The sequence below is a fragment of the Triturus cristatus genome, chromosome 3_2 (assembly GCF_964204655.1).
Source record: "Triturus cristatus chromosome 3_2, aTriCri1.1, whole genome shotgun sequence".
In the NCBI taxonomy this organism is placed as follows: Eukaryota; Metazoa; Chordata; class Amphibia; order Caudata; family Salamandridae; genus Triturus; species Triturus cristatus.
The window spans coordinates 86,946,491-86,966,657 of NC_140584.1; the positions used below are offsets into that span (position 1 = coordinate 86,946,491).

The 20,167-nt window shown below is 43.1% G+C and overlaps 1 protein-coding gene across 8 annotated transcripts in view; it reads right to left on the reverse strand.

The window, feature by feature from the left end:
* KALRN (kalirin RhoGEF kinase) overlaps positions 1 to 20,167 on the reverse strand; it is a 1,569,312-nt gene that overhangs the window by 664,486 nt on the left and 884,659 nt on the right. For all 8 annotated transcript variants that reach the window (XM_085647304.1, XM_085647302.1, XM_085647305.1 and 5 more), the window contains exon 12: positions 837 to 1,006. In XM_085647304.1, coding sequence (XP_085503430.1) covers positions 837 to 1,006 — 170 coding nt within the window. The remainder of the gene's footprint in view (positions 1 to 836; positions 1,007 to 20,167) is intronic.

Below are 20,167 nucleotides of genomic sequence, written 5' to 3' on the forward strand. Positions count from 1 at the left end.
AGTTATAGTTATAACTTTAATTTATAATTTACGCCCCGGGCAAATCTTACCATGTAACTCCTAGACTTCAGTACACAGTTTTGTGAACTCGCTATACAGACTACATAGCTAGAACTCAAATTATTATACCAAATAAACGCACTCTGTCCTCACATCAGTGTGTTTCGTACCATCCTGCTTTGTCTCTAGTTAGTTCACTGGATGTGGTCACTTGTGGCGATATGTTTTAGGAGAACAACAGCACGCGCCAGTGTGTCACGTGCAGCATAAACACGTTGCCTGCAAATGCCAGAACGAATGCATTGCCCTTGCACGTGTGCACAGTGCTTGACGAAATATGATTTACATGGAACACATGATGACTCCTTTTGAAGGCAGCACATGGGAAAGTTCAGTGCGGTGCAAAGTGGCATGTGTTATCCACAGGAGCCTTTGTAAAAGACTCCAAGAGAACAGCTGCTTGTAAAACGCACCAAACACCAGCCCTGGTCTGTGCTTTGACTCAAGCTCAGTGTAAACAACTGGTTTAGCGATGCGACCTAAAGCAATGGTTACCACTGAGAGCACGCACATTCAGCCAAATGTCTAGTGCCCAGTCATCACTGCAATGCAGCTTGGCAGAAAACACCCGTCTGTTTCAAACTATTTCCCATATACTGTAGGTAAAAGTATGCATACATCATGCTATATGGAACTTCCTGTTCTTGTTATCAGCACCATGACTTCACAATGACATGTCCCCACGTCTCATCACTGGAGAAAGCCTTTAATGTCAACATGCAGGTTTGAATGGAGCGCCACTTTGGCGTTGTGGCCTTCCTGGAGGGAGATGTTACCTGAGCTGCTGTATGAGATCTTCCCCTTCCTTGATGACGTTGAGGGTGGCATCGAGAGTGGCGGTTTGCTGCTGCTGGAACTGCTTGATCAGCTCCTGCACCGCGTCCACCGTGTCGGCGCACACGTCCTCCAGGAGCTCCTTCTGCAGATCTTCCATCCAGGTCCAAAGCTGGGGAAGAGGAGACAAGGAAACCAAGTCAGAGATGCCGGACCCCAAGAAACTCTCAACGACTAATCCCGGGCTTCAAACCTCCGCTGATTGGGACAAAAGCACAAAATGTGGCGTAAGAAAAAAACACGACAACGAACATACGTGCTTTCTGAAAAGCTGACCTGATGCAGGACTCGACACCCTAAGGTAAGCTGTTTGTAATGTTTGAAAACTGCCAAGGGCTTCATTCTGATTTTACAGCAACCCAATACATTGAAATGTTGCACATTCTCTTACAGAAGCATCCTATCAGACAAAACTTAATTTATGAACCCCGTGACAACACTAACTTTTGTACACACGCTAGGTAATTAATTAGCTGTTTACCTTATGAACATGCTCACAAGATGTTCGCACTCGAGAAGAGGAAACTAGAGGCTGCAGATTCCAAAAAAGCCAATGCTTGTTCGGCACGTGCGCTCCTGACAGCGACATCTGCTTCTTAAAGGATGGGGTCCTGCCCTGTCGGCTCCTCAGAGCGAAGGGGAGGAGCTCAGCGGCTCTCTGTGCGGGTCAGTGACCCCGACCCACATACTGAAGTGTCTAAGAGGGTATGTGCTGCTGGTAGCGCCCGCAGACTAAATGAGTGAATGGAGGTGTCTGGATACACACAGTGAGGGATAAGCAAGGTAACACGCACGCACGCACACGACATACTGCAACAAATAAGAATGAATCTGCATCTATGGGCGAATGAATATATAATGATTCTCATATTGTATACTTAGGGGGAAGTAAATATTGAGTCCATGAAAGCATCAGAATGACTGCATGAATGCATTAAAATGAGACCAAGTATAACACACATACATCTCTGGTTAATGAATGCCTGAACAGAACCAAAGTGGACATGAATATTCGCAATAATGGATGAATGGCTGGACTGAATATGTGCATGAATTATTTCATGTATTGTTTGTGAAAGCAATGTTGGCGTGAAGAATTGAATAACACCGAAATAATGACTGTGGACGAATGAGTGCAAGGGAGTGAATTCCAAATTGAAAACACTACCACGCAATCCAGTACACTGATTAATGACTACATGAATGTATGAATCACTAAATGACTCATTCTCTAAGTGCATTATTGATAGATGGATGTAAGCACGGTTGAACATTTCTATAAATGCTTAAGTTGCCACAATGAATGAATGATCTTTATGTTTCTGTTGGTAAACATCATTATAAAGCACCAGTGGCCTAGTGAGCGCATCCTTAGGTTTATGAAAGGCTGGGTAATAATCACAGGATGAAAACGTTCTCATTTGCAGAAATACCTTTGCTAAAGGAAACGTAAACCTGTTACAGCTTGTCTGTGCTTGACACTGGTGTGAATCCATAGACAATAATGTTTGTGTAGTAGTGCACCTAAGTACATGGAGTAGAGGTAACTTGCCCAAGATCACACCATTCGGCAAATGGAAGCCAGGCTCACCGACCGGTTTCCTTGCGCCACAGTCAACAACCTAACCTCTGGATGACATACTAAAAGAACCCTGAAAACAACTACAAAAGACTGAAAATTATCCGAAATCTGGAGATATTCAAGTGAAATTCTTAGCATCAGCGTTGGATTCTTGGTAGGGAAGCAATGTTTGTCTGAAAATCAAAGGAGTGAGCGACAAAGACCCAGTATTCAATAACAGAGCGATGTCCCATGTATCACCCTTGTATCCCACAGCCCCACACCGCCCAAGCCCACCCGTCTGTGCCCCGCACCTCTCTCACTCTATGAACGCAGGACGCGTCTGACCAACAAAGAAGCCAGTCACAACACTGGGTCGGGGACCTGTCTACCCCAGTTGGCTCAAGATATTTTCTGTCGGCTGATGCTCGGAAGAGGGGGATTTGCCTGTTGCACGGCTGTCAGAATTTAGGTCATCCCTAGATCACAATGCCTGCTAATCCACGCCATTCAAGCGGCCCAGGGAAACCCTCGCACAAAGACCAAGCGGCAACTAATGAGAAGACATTTCAGAAACAATATGCCAAAGGGTTTAAAAAAAGAAGCTGGTCCATGATAATCGTCCATTCACACCCGCTGCGCTGTGTGCCTCCATCTGGATTGGAATGAACCCAATCCAGCCATGCAGTGGCAACGCAGAGGACTCCGTAGTGCCCTGATGGAGGGCAGCGAGCCCTTCTTCCACATGGTGAGAATGAGCAACTGAAGTAATATTTTCATTTCCAAATTATGGCAATGCCTGACCACCGAGCATTCTTTTTGACATCTATTGTGCAGCGTACTAGTTGGGTAAGCATCGGAATGCCGAGGGTTTCACGGTGAAAATGAATGGCCCTTCTCAAATCTGTGGATTAACTAACACTGTTCAAGAAGTTCAAACAAGGACTAAAGACAGTGGTGGCTCATGGCGTGGGTTGTAACACGGTGTCTCAGTTTACACTTACATCAAGTTTATACTGCAACCTTATACAACAATGAATTATTCTTAACAATAACCTTTTCAAGTAATGACAAAGATGGGGAATACCTTCCCACCATAAACACACTATTTCTTTTTCCTAATCCTAGCACATAAACTCTTCTCCCCAAATGGCCAATCCTCAATGTGCCACATCTGGATTCTGTGCACTACATACAAAGTCCTCTTCCTTTTTACTCCAGTATCATCATGTCACCTAAGAAACCCAGCAGTGACCCATACCTGTTAGTCATACCTCCTGTCTTTCGACCACCACGTCCCACTAAAAACTTTTTACATATTTCTATTCAATGCACCAGAACGGTCATCACCTCATAACATTTATAACCTTTTGAGAACACTTTCTCCCACGTCTCCAGCTCTTCCAAGTCTCAAGTTCTGGGTATCATAAGACATTAGTGCAATGGTTATCTTCCTGTCTCACCAACATTTCACTTGGTCCATCCTAGGTTTAGGCAAGCTCTTTCATAATTCTCAAAGAATCATCCCCCATTGTTCGGTCTTGTTTCCTTCATCTTCTCACTCTGTGTAATCTCTCAGGGTGAAATAATCTCCAACTTTGAATTCACCCACCACCTTTTTGTAGAGTGCATGCATATATTCATCTCTCCACTGCTTCTCAGGCTGGCGTTAAACAACAGATTGCATTCTGTCATCAGATACTTAACACTAACCAACTGACTCATGCCAAGTTCTACAACATCATAGATGGTCTCCATTCCCTTGTTTACTACACAATAAGTTTTTGCTTACACAAGTCTCAATTTCTTACCTATACCATCATCACTTTCAAGACCATCCTCTTCTGTTACCAACTAGTAAGCATCTGAAAGATCTACACAAGCCCCCTTGTCATACAGCCACATCAACAAATGGGGAACTCATGAAACATACTACTTCATTGTGTTCCATTTTACTCCTTCCGCATCTCCAAGAAAGACCTAATGTTCCTTCCCACCCCCAGTTCAGCATCCCAGGCGCTCAGCGATCCCATATGCACACAAAGTGTATTCACTTAAGGCCCTAGATGTACGGATAAAATCCTCATTTTGGTATTGAAATCCATCACCTTGCCCATCCTTACCCAACGATGAAGGTCGTTCAATACACACTCATGTTCTGTGTTACATCTCAAACGCTCTACTGCATCTCATTGCAGCCTACCAATGGTAGACCTTAAATTTAGTCCTTCCATAACAGCCTCAAGAAACACCTCAACTGATTTGAAGCATATCTCCCTTACCTTGAAGGACATCCTCTCGGCCAAATTAGCCCAAACAGGATACCCACAAGCTCAAATGAACATTTAACTGATGCACGTAGTATAACCTTTTCTGTACTGTTGCCTGCAATCCCCCCACTCTATCCTGCATGGTTATGCCCCCACTCAGACAATGTCTTCATGTAGCATAAACTCCTATACCTATGCACAACCTTTCTGACTGCAAAGCTTAACTGGGACAAACATGTCATTTTATTATGAAAGCAAATATGCTATGCAACAAAATAAATGTGAGCTTGGACTCTGACAGCTCAAGGGAAGCAATCAATGCAGTCACGAGTAGGTCAGAAGCAAGGCAGCGAAAATAAAAAAATAAAAAAAGAGGACTAATTTATGTAACTAACTCCTAGCTAAAACCAAGTGAATATCTTCATTTAAATATCTAATAGGAATAACCTGGATTTTCATATTGTTTAGGGATTTGGCATGCTCATAAATTTTACGAAGTTCACTAGGCTGAGTATACCTTGTCTTTATTTATTAATGATCTGTGATGGAGGCCAAGACAGGGCAGTGTTGGATTTGTCTTTTTTTTTTTATAACTCACTCACCTGGGATGGATAGCCGCCAGAGGAATTGTAGCATTCTTCAGCCTCCCCTACCCCATAGGCAGTAAAGTTAGTAAATCAGGTCTATGAAGAGGGGGCGCTAAAATAACTGGCAAATATCTGATTCCTGTGTCACCTCTTTATAGACATGGTAAACAGACATTGTCATGTCTGTGAAGAGGGCTGACAGCTCCCTACTGTCCTGGACCTCCCCCTTCATAGATATTAACAACAGACTGTGACGTTGCCTGTGGGGGTCTCTTTCCTCCACAGGGAATTAAAATAAAAACACATTGTTACACTCTCTGGAAGTGTGAATGGAACCCACTGCCTGGTTCCAACATCTGGATTAGTGGTAAAAAGAAAGAAAGGGTAAAGCCAGGGACTGTGTAGGGTGTGTCTTTAAAGAGCAGACAGGCAGAGGACCAGGGCACTCCTTACTTGTAACACTTCTCTATCACCCAAGGAAGAATGGGCCAGTCAATCACAAGGTTAAAATGTGGAAACGTGGTGTTTGGTGCTCTTAACCTGTCAGGATAATCATTTCTTCCATGCTGCGATGAGTTATTCCCTAGCAACATATTGAGGGGAAAAGTGACTATTCTTTAGGGTGTGTTTACTACGTTTTTGTCTTCATGTATGCAGGTATCTGAGTGGCCTTTTAAGAAAAAACCCCAGACTTCTTAATCCTGGAATCTTTTACCACACCCCCCCGTACTGACCCATCTCGTTGGAGGAAACAAAATACTGCATGAAAGTGTGAAAACACTGGGGCCACTACACAAAAGTATTTATGACAATGGGAAGTAGTACAAGAGCATAATTGTTTACATGCTTTGTGAAACGTTACCAAACATCCTACTCACCAATAGTAAAAGTAAAACGAGTGCAAAGTCCTTTCTATTTCTACTAACTTGATATGAATATGATCCAAGCATTACAATTGTATTCTCATTTTAGATATAATGCAGCCAATTCGCAAAGGCATGTACGTATATGGAAAAGAGTAAATCCAGAAGACCCTTTTACACACTTATACATGTCTTTGTAAATCAGCCCTATTGATTCTGTTGCCCAACTACATGGAGAAGCAGGGGAGTGTGTGAGGGAAGATGGGTCTCTGACCCAAAAGTATTTCAAATTCAAACATAAATTAATGTCACTTGCACTTAAATTATGGCCTGGCGATGGTGTTATTTTAAATTTTTATTGTTTTAAATAACACATCTAACATGTCAAACCTTCAAAAGACTGACCCAAAACATACAGATTTGGAGGAATCCATACTGGTTTCATAAACCCTCTAATCATACAGGTATGGTTGGCCTCTTTTTGAAGAGACTAGTGGGAAATTGTTTTAATGTCTTTGATAAAGAGGGTCTCAGCACTGAACTGTCAACCAACAGCTACCGTCGCAAGAGACCACATAGGCCGCGTACAATGAATATTGTCCCTTTGATCGTGGACATTACAAACTGAATTGCCTTCAAGTATTACGTCATAGTGATTCTTAGGACACAGCTTAACATTTTATCTACCTTAGAAGATAGAAAGACTGAGTTGGTCAAACAGGGAGTTTAACCCAAGGGATTTACCTCCCAGAAGGGTCTTTGCTGCAAAGGCACAACCCACGTAGTTATCATTCTTGCTTAAATCAGACTAGGTGGCTACTAATTCAGCGTACAGCGCCAGCATCACGTGGTGGGGGGGGGGGGGGGCTCTCGATTTCTGTTGAAGTAGCGTCCAACAAGCTTATTTAATCAAAGTGTTAAGGGCCTGTGTACTTGCTACTTTGTAAAGTAATGAGTCTTTCTTACAGTATGGTGGACACAAAAAATACTCAAAAGAGAAAATCTGATATAAAGATTGTGGCATGCAAAGTATGATAAACCTAAGATAAAACTGTTGACCAAGTTTCTAAACAAAAGCAGATGAAAGTTCGATAATTTCAGAGATAATATACATCAGGAGCCTATAAGATTGTGCTCGTTTTGCTAACAGTCCCAGTTAAAGGAGTATGAGATTACGTTTAGGAGTGTAATAATCCTAAATAATAATAAAGGATTACAACAAAACAGATATCCAGAAGGAGAGGCCAGGTTCTAAGCAGTGAATTTAGGCCTCTTCTCACAAAGACTGCGAGCAGACAGTCAGTCTTTCTAGATAGAGGATATAGATTTTTGGCTGGGTCATTTAGGAAGAACAGTAACCACAGAAATCCAGTGCACTGGGGCCCTAAAGCAAGGGCAGGAAAAGCCCTGCACCCGTCCCATGACGAGCAATACAAAGAAAATCCATAATTGGGAGTGCACAGCGGGCCCCTTACAGCCCTAGGCTCTCGTGTCACTGCACCTGCTGCACATTTCATAGCTATGACACTGAAGTAAACCCAGAGAAAATTCATAGCATATGCCATAAATAATTAAGGTGATAGACCTCAGGCAAGCAAAAGCTGTATGTTTCGTCATCGCTGTGGGTCGTGCATTAGGATGTCACTATAACCCTCTCACGGGCTGGGACGTAGCGGCCTCCTCAGAAGTGGGTCTAACAGTCTGGCCATGCAGAGCCTTCATCGTCGGGCATTCCTGTTAAATGGGGGGAGGCTACATTATTTATAGCTTTCTCTTTGTACAGCATGTAATACCACAATCACTGTCATTCTCTAAACAGGGTTACAAAGTGTTCCCATTAGTAAACCCAATGCACCCAATCGATGAAGTCTTCAGGATTTTGGGGGCCCCTGCACAGAACAAATTTTAATTATATTACCCATTTCCTGCTAATTCAAGTCGGCATTATGCCAAATAATATTGAATTATATGTTCACCTTTAACAGGGTCAAAAAACCTGTTTGAATATATTGGCTCAGGACCCCAAAAATGATTAAGATGACACTCGGTACACAGTCAGAGGTAGATGTAGGCAGAGGAGAGTTGTTTAGAGGGAGAAATAGAATCGGCATTGGTTTAATATAAAGTTCTTTCCCCTGTGCGACCCCTTGGAAGGTGGGGGTCCTGGGCAACAGCCCACTTTGCCCATGCCTTAAAACGTATCTGTACCCAATTTCGGAACCTTGAAGGGACGAAAGCCGAGCTACCTCAGCCTGGATTTAAACCTCTGCTGGAGTATTCTCTACTCATGGTTGCAATGGGTGCTAGAGTGCTGTTCCCCTGTATGCAATGAGTGTTGGTGTTCGCTCTCCTTTTTAGGTCTCGGCCTGACATATGCAGCGATACGATTCAAAAAGCCTTGTCCCAGCTCCGCCTTACCTTTTCATTCGTTCGCGTCATTGTGCGTCACAAATTATGCCAAAGCCAGTGCAATGATTGCACTGTAGGCATGCCACTCGCTGCTTGTTGCCACCCTGTCTCCTTTTAGCCACGCCCTGAGGGATTGGATCTCTTACCGGCGGCAGTACACACAGTTCTTCATTAGGCGGTGTGCACTTTTTTCTACACTTTGCTGTACACATTCGTTAATTGTACTGAGGGTGCATGTGTTCGCTTTTCCTGTTGGGAGAGAAATATGCTGTAGCACGGTGGGTTTTGCAGTGCATGTTATGCGATGGTCTTACGTCCTACAGCCAGCCTCGAACCTATCAAATGATGAGTTTCTGGGACAGTATCCAATGATGAGTTTCTGGGACAGGTTCTCACAGGTTAGCACGTGACAGACAGTAACAACCGAGCTTGTAAGCCTCTGATTTCCGCAAATACGTTTGGGTATTGTCTCCCTGGTATTCGGCAAGTTTGGCTGGCATCCCCTTCCTGAGTGTGTTCTGTTTTTTTTTTATACCTGTTTTAATGATCCCCGTACAAAATGTGCATAGTGGTTTTGAAATGCAGGGAGCCTCGTTCTGTAACCCGTACTCCAAGGCGCTGTGGTAGAAGGGTGCCTGCTGTCATTTGGGAAACGTTGCAGCTGATAGTTGACAATGTGAGCGATTCGGGGGTAATGCACCGAAAGTTGTGCATGTTTCGGGTGTATTAGCGTTACCGTTGTGTTATTTTACAGCGCCCAGCGTGATGTCGAGGCTGTACACCCAGATTACCTCTGAGTGTTTGGTAAATTCATTGCTGCCAAGGTCCTGCGGCTGTTTAATGGGTCTGCTATGCCAACAATGTTTCGAACGTGTCTTAACATTAGGCTAAAATTAGATATGGACAAATTCCGTTTAGTAACTAAATTTGCATTTTTTAATTTGTGTTTAAGCCCATAAACCGGCTCCCTAGCATTGGCAGCATTTATGCCTAAAGCGCATGAAACAGGGAATGTCTATGTCGCGATACGCTTGCAGGTGGGTGACCTGTCGTGCCCGCTGTATGATGAATGCATGTCGTGACTTCTCGGTAAGTAATACTTGAATGCTTTAACCTTTGAATGGAATTCCAGCCCCACGTCTCTGTTGTTGTTCACCTCTTGGGTTGTGGCACTGTCTGTGGACTGAGTGCAACAAGTACAGCATTGAAAACCTTACAGTTGAAGTGGGTTGGATGTTCTCTTCGGAAGGGTTCTGTGCAGAACTGTGATTGCGTAATTGTTTAGCGCCACGTGTGCATAGTAAAATAACTGAAATGACGACGTGCTTATTATCCTACTACTCTACTACACACTCACTACTCTCTACAACACACTCTGTATTACTCACTCTGTATTACACACTCTACTACTCACTCTGTATTACACACTCTACTACTCACTCTACTACACACTACTTCACACTCTACTACACACTACTATTCTCTACTACACTCTCTATTACTCACTCTCTACTACTCTCTATTATTCTCTACTACTAACTCTATACTACACACTCTACTACACTACTACTCTCTACTACACTACTACTCACTCTCTACTATACACTCTACTACATTACTACTCTCTACTACTCACTCTACTACACTACTACTCTCTACTAATCACTCTACTACAAACTCACTACTCTCTACTACTCTACTACTCACTACTACTCTACTTCACACTCACTACTACACACTCTACTACACACTACTACACTACACACTCTACTACACACTCCTCACTCTCTACTACACTCTCTACGACTCTACTACTCACTCTACGACACACTCACTACTACACACTCTACTACTCTACTATTGTCTACTACACACTCTACTACAATACTACTCTCTACTACACACTCTCTACTACACACTCACTACTACACACTCTACTACACTACTACTCTCTACTACACACTCTACTACACTACTACTCTCTACTACTCACTCTACTACAAACTCACTACTCTCTACTACTCTACTTCACACTCTACTACACTCACTACTACACTACTACTCTCTACTACACACTCCTCACTCTACTACACTCTCTACGACTCTACTACTCACTCTACGACACACTCAACTACACACTCACTACTACACACTCTACTACTCTACTATTCTCTACTACACACTCTACGATACTACACACTCTACTACACTACACACTACTACTCACTCTACTACTCTCTGCTACACACTCACTACTATCCTCTACTACACACTCTACTACACTACACACTCTACTACACACACTACTACTCACTCTACTACTCACTCACTACTACACACTCTACTACACTACACACACTACTACTCACCTCTACTACACACTCTCTACTACACACTCTACTACACTACACACACTACTACTCACTCTACTACTCTCTGATACACACTCACTACTATCCTCTACTACACACTCTCTACTACACACTCTATTACACTACTACTCTCTACTACTCACTCTCTACTACTCTACTACTCTCTAATACTCTACTAATCACTCTACTACACACTCAGTACTACACACTCTACTACTCTCTATTACTCACTCTACTACACACTCTCTACTCTACTACACACTCACTACTTTAATACACTCTCTACTACACACGACTACACACTCTACTACACACTACTCTCTACTGCTCACTCTATACTACACACTCTACTACACTACTACTCTCCACTACTCACTCGCTACTACTTTACTATTCACTCTCTATTACTCACTCTCTACTACTCACTATACTACTCTCTACTACACACTCTACTACACACTCTACTACACACTCACTACTCTCTACTACACACTCTACTATTCTCTACTACACACTCTACTATTCTCTACTACACACTCTACTACACACTCTCTCCTACTCTACTACACACTCTCTCCTACTCTACTACACACTCTCTACTACTCACTCTCTACCTCTATCCGCACACATATGCACATATATATATGTATATATATATTTATGCATTTATATATATGTATATGTGTATATATATATATATATTCACTGAAAAAACCATAGGTTTCACACACGTTATAGTTAGGAATTAGCATTTAAAAAACCTTGCAAATTCACTGAAAAAACCATAGGTTTCACACATGTTATAGTTAGCTGGACATTTTACTGATAAAAAAACCAATGAAATTCCCCCGTTATAGTTAGTGCAGGCAACTATAACTCACGCGACCGCAATCCTCTGCTGATGCTAATACTGTATTTAGACACTTATTTGCCCATGTCTTCTTCCATTAAATTTTAGCTATACATATATTACAAATATTTTTTTTCATAAAGACACATATGTCATCAGCAGCCCCTTTACATGTTTTTTGCCTTTGTTTTTCCTCCCCCCCTCAGAGTGCGAGAGAGAAAATGGCGGCCGCCGCTTCCTGGTTTCGACCGATTCGAATGTTTACTAAGATCTAACAGCCAATCAGAATCGCGCTCGCGCACGTCACCGTACGCGTACGGTAAGCTTACCGTAAGCGCACGGTAAGCGCACCGTAAGCTGCCACAGATATATATATTGATTTAAATGCTATTTTCTCAGGAACTACTGAACAGATTTACACCAGACCTACAAAAGGCACTTCCTTGACCTGAGGACTACCTCTCTGCCAAATTTCAAGTAACTCTGTTCAGCCGTTCGGGCTGTAGCTGTGTCTAAAGGTCCTATGGAAAAATGCATGGGAAAAACGCGTTTTGGGACCCCCCTTTTTTCTCAGCCCCCGCTTGACGAATCCCCCCGAGACTTTCAGGGTAGGAGCGGAGCGTAGCGCCCCACCTATTTTGAAAATTTCGCGAGGATTCGTCGACCGGCGCCAAAGTTATTCCAAATAGAATGTTGCGGTTTTCCTATGGAAACAGGGTCCTAACTATAACTACCTACTGGCGACCGCCAGTAGGTAATATATATACACATACATATATATACACATCTGCATATCTATATAAATACATGCATACATATACATATATGCATACATATGCATGTTATGTACATGACAGTTTGAAAAACTCTAATGAAAGCAAAGCTAGAAAACCACCTAATTACAAACAGAATTGCTTTAACTTAAACGGGGCGGGACCTATTGCATTTTCAATGCTTCTTTAGTGTGGGTCGGAGGACTGCCTCCTCTTAGATGCAAATAATTCTGGGGCACTGGCTCCTTGCATTTTTCGGTACAGGTCACTGCAACACCTTAAGCTGTCCTCCCTGGAGTGCTATATGGCGGCTGCAATGTGGCACCCACCAACCACAGCTGGAAGACACACTAAGGATTTCCAAACGCCCTTCTTGATGACTGACACAATAATCATCACCAACACCCACGAACTAGAGATCAAGTACCACCTCCAAAACAAAACCCAGATGTATTAAAAGACACGAGATATATAAAACAAAGTAGTCAGAGCATCACTGGGACGTAAAAAAAAAGTATGGAGCAGGAAGAAATCCGCAATACGATGACGGAACCTTATGGGCACTAATCCAGGATTGAAACTTACAGAAGTAGTTCTGGCAGAGAACAATTAACAAGGTTTGCGGAATGAAGTTTCACAGTGTGCACAGTCTATTTGTGCCCAACTTGGTGACACGTGCACAAATGCTCGGCTTCTCGTCTTAAAATATTTTCTTTAACACTGTCTGGATTAAGTGACAACACCACACCATTGGGTGGCGGAGTCTCTGTGAAGGAGTCTTCCATCCATATTACTGCGGGTTCACAAATGGAATGATCTTCTGATTGGTTGCTGATCCTGATCTGCTGCCAAACAGCTGCTGTGTGCACACTCACGTTTCTCATTAGTGAGCTAAATCTCCTGTTCAGAAGCACTTGCGACCCTGCAGCTGACTCCTACAGGGCCCTTTGAATGGCGAGAAGACACTTTTCCCAAGAAAGGGCTGTGGTCTCTGTTTTGGGAAATAGACAATTGTGTTATGATTTTACATGGTTTATTTTAGTCTCAAGAGGAACAAGGATGAATGTATTGATGGATGGTAATCGCCATAGCTGTCTATCTTTTTTGGCACGACTCTGGAATCCGGCACCAGTAGGCAGAGAGTGGGAGACACAAAGACCATGCCCTGGCCGCCACCGTGGTGAGAGGAGGCACAGCAAGGACCTGGGGCAGGGCTAGGGTTGAAAAAACTAAAGAATGGGTGTTAAACGGAAGTAGAGATGCCAGCGTGAGTGGAGCACTATCACCAGTGCAGAAGGTGCTTTGCCAACAGACACCAGAAATATGACGGGCCCGTTGCACCTCAATTGTCGCTGCCTTTCAGTGTCAAGCTGGGAGCCCGGGGGTCTATCGTCCTGGTCTGGGGACATTGGCACACTTGCTATGTCAGCCAGAGGGCAGGGGAATGGGCGGATTCCAGGGCTTTCAATAGAAACCTATAAGTGCGGGTAATCACTATCCAGAGAACTTCTCTGCTCCCGAGAAGTGGGAGCGAAAAAAACCACAAAGGAAAATATTTTAATATTTTAAAGCGTAGGGTTTATAGAGGTCTACCTCGTGCGAGAAAAAAACAGAAATCAGAGACAAATGCATCGTTTTAGACGCGGTTCTCACGGTGGCTTGAACACCAGTAACAACAAGTTCACTTCTATAACCTCCTTGACTAAGGTCAACGTATCCATGTGAAATATCTGCCGACAAATAAGCTACACACAATCGTAACCGCTATCAAAAAGGGACCAACTGATGAAGTGTATAGATTTCCGTCTACAGGCTGAGCAGGGTGGAAGTGCTCCTAGAAATCGCTATTTGTGTGGGCGCTCCGAATATCTTTCATTCCAGCAGCAATCTATGAAGCAAAAGGACTTCCTTAGAAAGGAAGGAAGGTGTGCAGATCTCAATTTGGTATTCATGGATCATTTGTGACAATGGCTAATGTTCCCTCGGCCACACCCCAGCACAACCAGAACACAGGATGGAGCGGGAGTGCAAACAGAATACCAAAGTAAGGGGCCTTCTCATCGGAGTACCCATGACCTGGAATAAGGACCTGCATCACTCAGGACCGCCCTGATCCGCCCCGATCCTGCTCCAGTTTAGGACACAGACAGAGGCACGCCTCTACAATGATTTCTAGATCTGGATGCAGCACAGTCCACTTCTGCGCTGGGAACTCAACAACCCTCCAATCACTCAGCGGCTTTATCTTTGACAGTGTACAGCGCTCCACTACCTTTCGCTAGGTTTGAGCTAAAACAAAGCCACAAACATACATATGGGCACATTTTTCGTGCAGAAAGAGCACCCTGCACCATACTGATGCACTACAAGCAGCAGTTTTCCACCTATCTTTTGCAGATGTTTCAAACACAAGGAGGAAAATACGTAGATTTATCTATTCATAGTTACATTTATTTTGCAGTTTTATGCAGCAAGAGACAGGTCCAGTGGGTGTGAAATGCTTTACACACAACAGTTGAGTAGATAAGAACATTTATACATCATATGTATGGAAACACATACAAAGGAAAAATACAAAGGACACATGCATACGATGCGGCCTAGTGTCTTGGTTGTTGACCTTAATATCACCATACATGCTGCTGGGTTACATGCATTGCATTGGTGACTTAGCAGTTTTCTACTTTTGAATGGGCGCATTTGCACTGCCACTGGCACCGACCCGCCAGTGCAAAATGTAATTTTCAGGGCAAAGGTCACTCTGAAACTGATCAGTTAGTGTAGCTGTTGGTTTGAACCTTACCCCTTCACTAGCACAAAATGACGGCTACTGGTGCATAGCAGGGCAACATCAGAAATGTGATCACTAATGGTTTCACTGCGCGAAAAATGTTTAACCTCCTCGTGACAAAGTGCATAATGGTGATGAGCATGAAGGTTATGTAATGCAAATGTGTACAACAATGATTAATTTACCCATTTGGCCGCTCTACTAATAATAAGTGTTCTATTATTTTTATCACAGTTTAGCTTACAAACAGGAGCAAATTCTCCATACTCCGGTGTAGGAGCTGTTTTCACGGGGCTGTTAAAAAAAATCGTTTTCAAATCGGCAGGCCGGAGGGAAGATTCCAAGGAGGCAGGAAGGAACATTCCAATGACATGTCATCCCTCAAACTGACTTCTACATCATGGGCTGTGCTCCGGAACACTGAGCACCGCCACAAGAGTGTCTTCAAGAGGTGTTCTTGCGCAGTGGAATGTCCAAATGGCCCTTCCAGGACTAAAAAGAAGGATTTCAAAAAAAATCTTAAGGTGGACACTCGACTGCTTATGCTTGTTGAGGTGAAGTGCTCTTAAATGGGTCAAAACATTACAGTGGAGTCCCATTAGCAATTTGCTTTACCACCTTAATCTTTTGAGATTGTGTGTCAAAATACTGTAAACAGAACATAAGTATTTTGTCCTAAATATCATTTACAATATATTGTCCCATTGGGTATGGATTTATTATTATTAACTCTAATGGAGCAACTTTTTTGTAGCTGATATTGGGACACAATTTTTATGTAAGACAATATTCTTGTAGGATATTATTTTTGTGTAACATGATGTGACTGCAGGGATTTAAGTGGGCCGGGTCCTGCCTAAAAAGCAGGCGCTGAGACGGGTCTCTATCATGCTCTCCATTTTTGCCCTCACCTTCAGGGTGGAGAAAAAAAAATAATTAACTCTGCAGCAGTGCCACCCTTCACTACCTCTGATGTAACTTCAGAGACTCGATATAGTTCTTTAAGTCTCATTTCAGAACTAAAACATTTTCAATGTTAATTACAATTAAGCTGAGGTGGCTTATTTGTCTAATGCAACTAACAACCATTGATAAAACCAATAGTCTTGGCATTGGTGCAATGTTACTTGTATTATATATCTGGGTGCAATGACAGAAGCAGCAATATACCAGTCGGACAGCGCAATATGCTAAGCCCAGATTTGTAGCTTATGTGTTTTGAAGCCAGGCCATAATTACATTAGCCACACCCCTTTGAGAGACCCCCCTCCTCCAAGTTTTTTCATTCCACGTAAAGCCCTTTGTGAGCGGGTGAAGATACTGTGTAGCACAGCACCGCAAACCCTTTCCCCCCACTAAGGGCCTCATTCCGCAGACTATGGTGATTCTGTTTCAGGCACAAAAGTGGTTTGCGACCAAAAGTAGTGCAAACATACTGCCCTTCTTCCCTGCCCACACTTTGCCAGGGAAATTCTGTTGGAATTTATGTAGGAAGAAACTGTGAATCTTATTTTTGCACATAATGTTGAAACCGTGAGATATTACTATCTTTTCCCACATTATGAGATGGTGAAATCTGAATTGGAAGATAATACTGCACCCAGTAAATACCACTTTATGCTTTACCGGTAAAATTGCATAATGTAGAACCCCTAACAAATAAAGGACCAGTCATAATGAGGGCCCAAATGCTTGTAAATCAAACACAGTGTTTCTGTTTTTTCCTCTAATAAAAAAATTAATACAGAAATCACTTCTTGTGTTACTAAGTTAAATAATAAAACTTAAATACAGGGAAAGCAGATTGCTCAAGGTAACTCAAATGTGGGTATACTGCGATGTCAGCTGTGTTGTTGTAAGGCTAGAGATTGGATGATGGCACACTACACCAAAATATGGCAGATATCCCATCCGCCATGTTACAAGCGCCACAGATTTCAATGTATATGTGATACAGTGGACGGATGACCACAACATTTGTGAGGAGGTATCCCATCCCCTAAACTCTAAACACAGCCCTTAGTCACTTGTCCACATACTCCCTTGTTGGCTTCCAAGTACTACATGTCGATATCAACACCCATTAATATGCTCAAACACAAGCCACTATCTTTGAAGGAAAGAGAGGGACTCATCTCATCCCTTGGTGAAACCATCAACATAAACGATAGTGAAAATAACAATTCCATATCAATTCTCAAAGACATGGCTGCACTATGATCGACCTACTGCTGTACTATCCAGGGAGTAGCTTACTTTCCCCTGCAAATCAGTCAGCACTACTTTTCCAGTTTCCCTTACCCACCTCCTTTTAACTCTAATGCCCTGCCTTCTTCTCTCCTCTGTTCAGGTACCACTGCTATATTTACATGCTCCAACCTCTGGGTCAACCGGAAACCCTCCTGCTTCCTGTACTACCTTCACCCTTCCCTCACCCTCTTCCCAAATTAATCCCAGAGTCCAGGGCCCCAACTGTCAAGAATACAAACTTCTCTGCTCTACTATGTTCCACTGCTTTGTAGAGAAATTCCGGATAAGTAAATCACATACTTAATTACAATTACATAACAATTTAAATACCAAAAATGAAAGAGAGACAAAAAGGAGTGCAAAACGCATACCTTTAAAAGTTTATTCCATACCAAATACCCTTGCAGATATTTACAGATAATCCATGAAAATGATACACAGCTGCCTTAAAAACCTCCTACTTTACGAGTCCCTCATCTGGCAACAAGCATTGGCAAAGCCAACATGTCTTGCCTATGTGAGGACTATGTGCCAAAGTCTTTTTATCTATGTTGTACAGCAGTGTGGCTGCTGTTCAGCATGGCTAAAAGTTAGTGGTGTGGCGCAGTGTGTCAGAGAGGAGAGTGGATTGGCATGGAGTAGGGCAGAGAGGAGTGGTGTAGAGTGGAGTGGCGCAGAGTGGGATGGTTTAGAGTGGGGTGACACCAAGAGGAGTGTTACAGAGTGGAGTAGAGTTGCATTGTGTGAAAGGGAGTGGTGTAGGTAGAATGAAGTGACGTACAGTAAAGTGGAGTTGCGTCAAGTGACATTGTGTGGTGTCGAATGGAGTAGACGAGTGGGGTGGCATAGAGTAGAATGGTATAGAGTAGATTGGAGTAAAGTGGTGTAGGGCGGAGTTAAGTGGAATGCATAGAAACTCTCTGTTTGTTGGCATGGCGGAGTATTTGTTCACCAAGCTACAAACACTTCAGAACGCAGCAGCCAAGGCCATCTGTATGAAAAGGAAATATGACTCGGCCAAAAACTGTCTGCGAGATCTGCACTGGCTTCCGATGAAGCAGAGAGCAACTTTTAAGATGCTGTGCATTGCTCATAGAGCACTTCATGAGACAGGCCCTCTCATCCTTAGAAACAGGATCCGGTTCTACACGCCCACTAGACACCTCCGCTCACAAATCGCGGCTCTGGCCAGCATACCGAGGGTAAAGAAAGCCAGAATGGGTGAACGAGCCTTTTCCCACGTTGCCGCAAAGAAGTGGAATGAACTTCCCATGGCCCTTCGACTTACAGAGGATCATCTGGCGTTCAGGAAACAACTGAAAACTTTTCTTTTCCCTGACTATGACTAAAGACACCTATTTTTTCCCACTGCATCCTCACTGTAGCAATCGCAGCGCCGTGATATCCCTCGGGATGATTGTTAGCGCTTTATAAGTAACCTAAATAAATAAAATAAATAGAGTGGCGCAGAGCAGAGTGGCGTAGAGCAGAGTGGCGTTGTGTGGAACAGAATGTCAAGGAGTGGAGTGGCATAGAGTGGAGTGGAGTAGAGTGGGACTGAGTGGAATGGAGTAGAGTGGCAGAGTAGAATAGAGTGGTGTAGCGTGGAGTGGCGTAAAGGGGCACTGTGTGGAGTGGCAATTAGTGGAATGGGGCATTGTGTGGAGTGGCGTAGGTTTAATCAGGTAAAATGTCCACAGAAGAAGAAGTGCAGTTTTACTGCAGGAGTCATAATTCTGATTCAATAAGAAACTCATGTGCCCGATTAGAGACATACTCCAAACTCAAAGTCGATGCCCAAGTGTTCAAATACATGAAAATCAACCAAGTGACCATTTAAAAATAGAAGCAAACCAACACTAAACTAGCTCTGTGGGCTCCTGGGGGCCTGTGGGCCAGGCTTTGTTTTTAGATTGTTTTTCATGAGTATGGCATGAATTGGATGATTCTGGTAGTAAAAAACGCTGTATACACGGTTAAGATACTTGAAGAAAAAAAAGAGAAATGTAACTTTTAAGGGATTCCTGGTATGTGAAATGTTGCCTTTTTGAGGCTTCCTGCAAGATAGCGTCCTCCTTCTGAGTTCTCTTGTACAATCCTTACATTTACCCGGTAAAGACAGCTAGCATACTTCTATCCAGATCTAAAAAAAAGTAAACCAGCTTAGAAGGCTGCACCAGCCATTGGGAAAGCCCTAGAGGTGCTGTAAACGGAATATTTCTGGAGCAAGCAAACACGATGGAATGTAGAAAAGGTATAAAAAGTGTGGGGGATACAAAACTGGTGTTGAAGTATAGAGAATACCAGCAAAAATAATAGGAAGGAAAGTTGGAAGAACAGAGGAGTTTGAAAAGCGTTTTAATAGGATGAATACATCATAGAAACTAAAGGGTCCAACGGGTGGTTAATGTTAAAAGGATTAGTGCAGTGTTAATTGGGAGGGGAAACAACGAACCCCCAGTGCTGAAGAAAAGTAGAACATTGACACTGCTGCTGCCAGTCATTCAAGGGTGTTAACAAGCAATGTCCGCCGCAGTCTGCTAATAA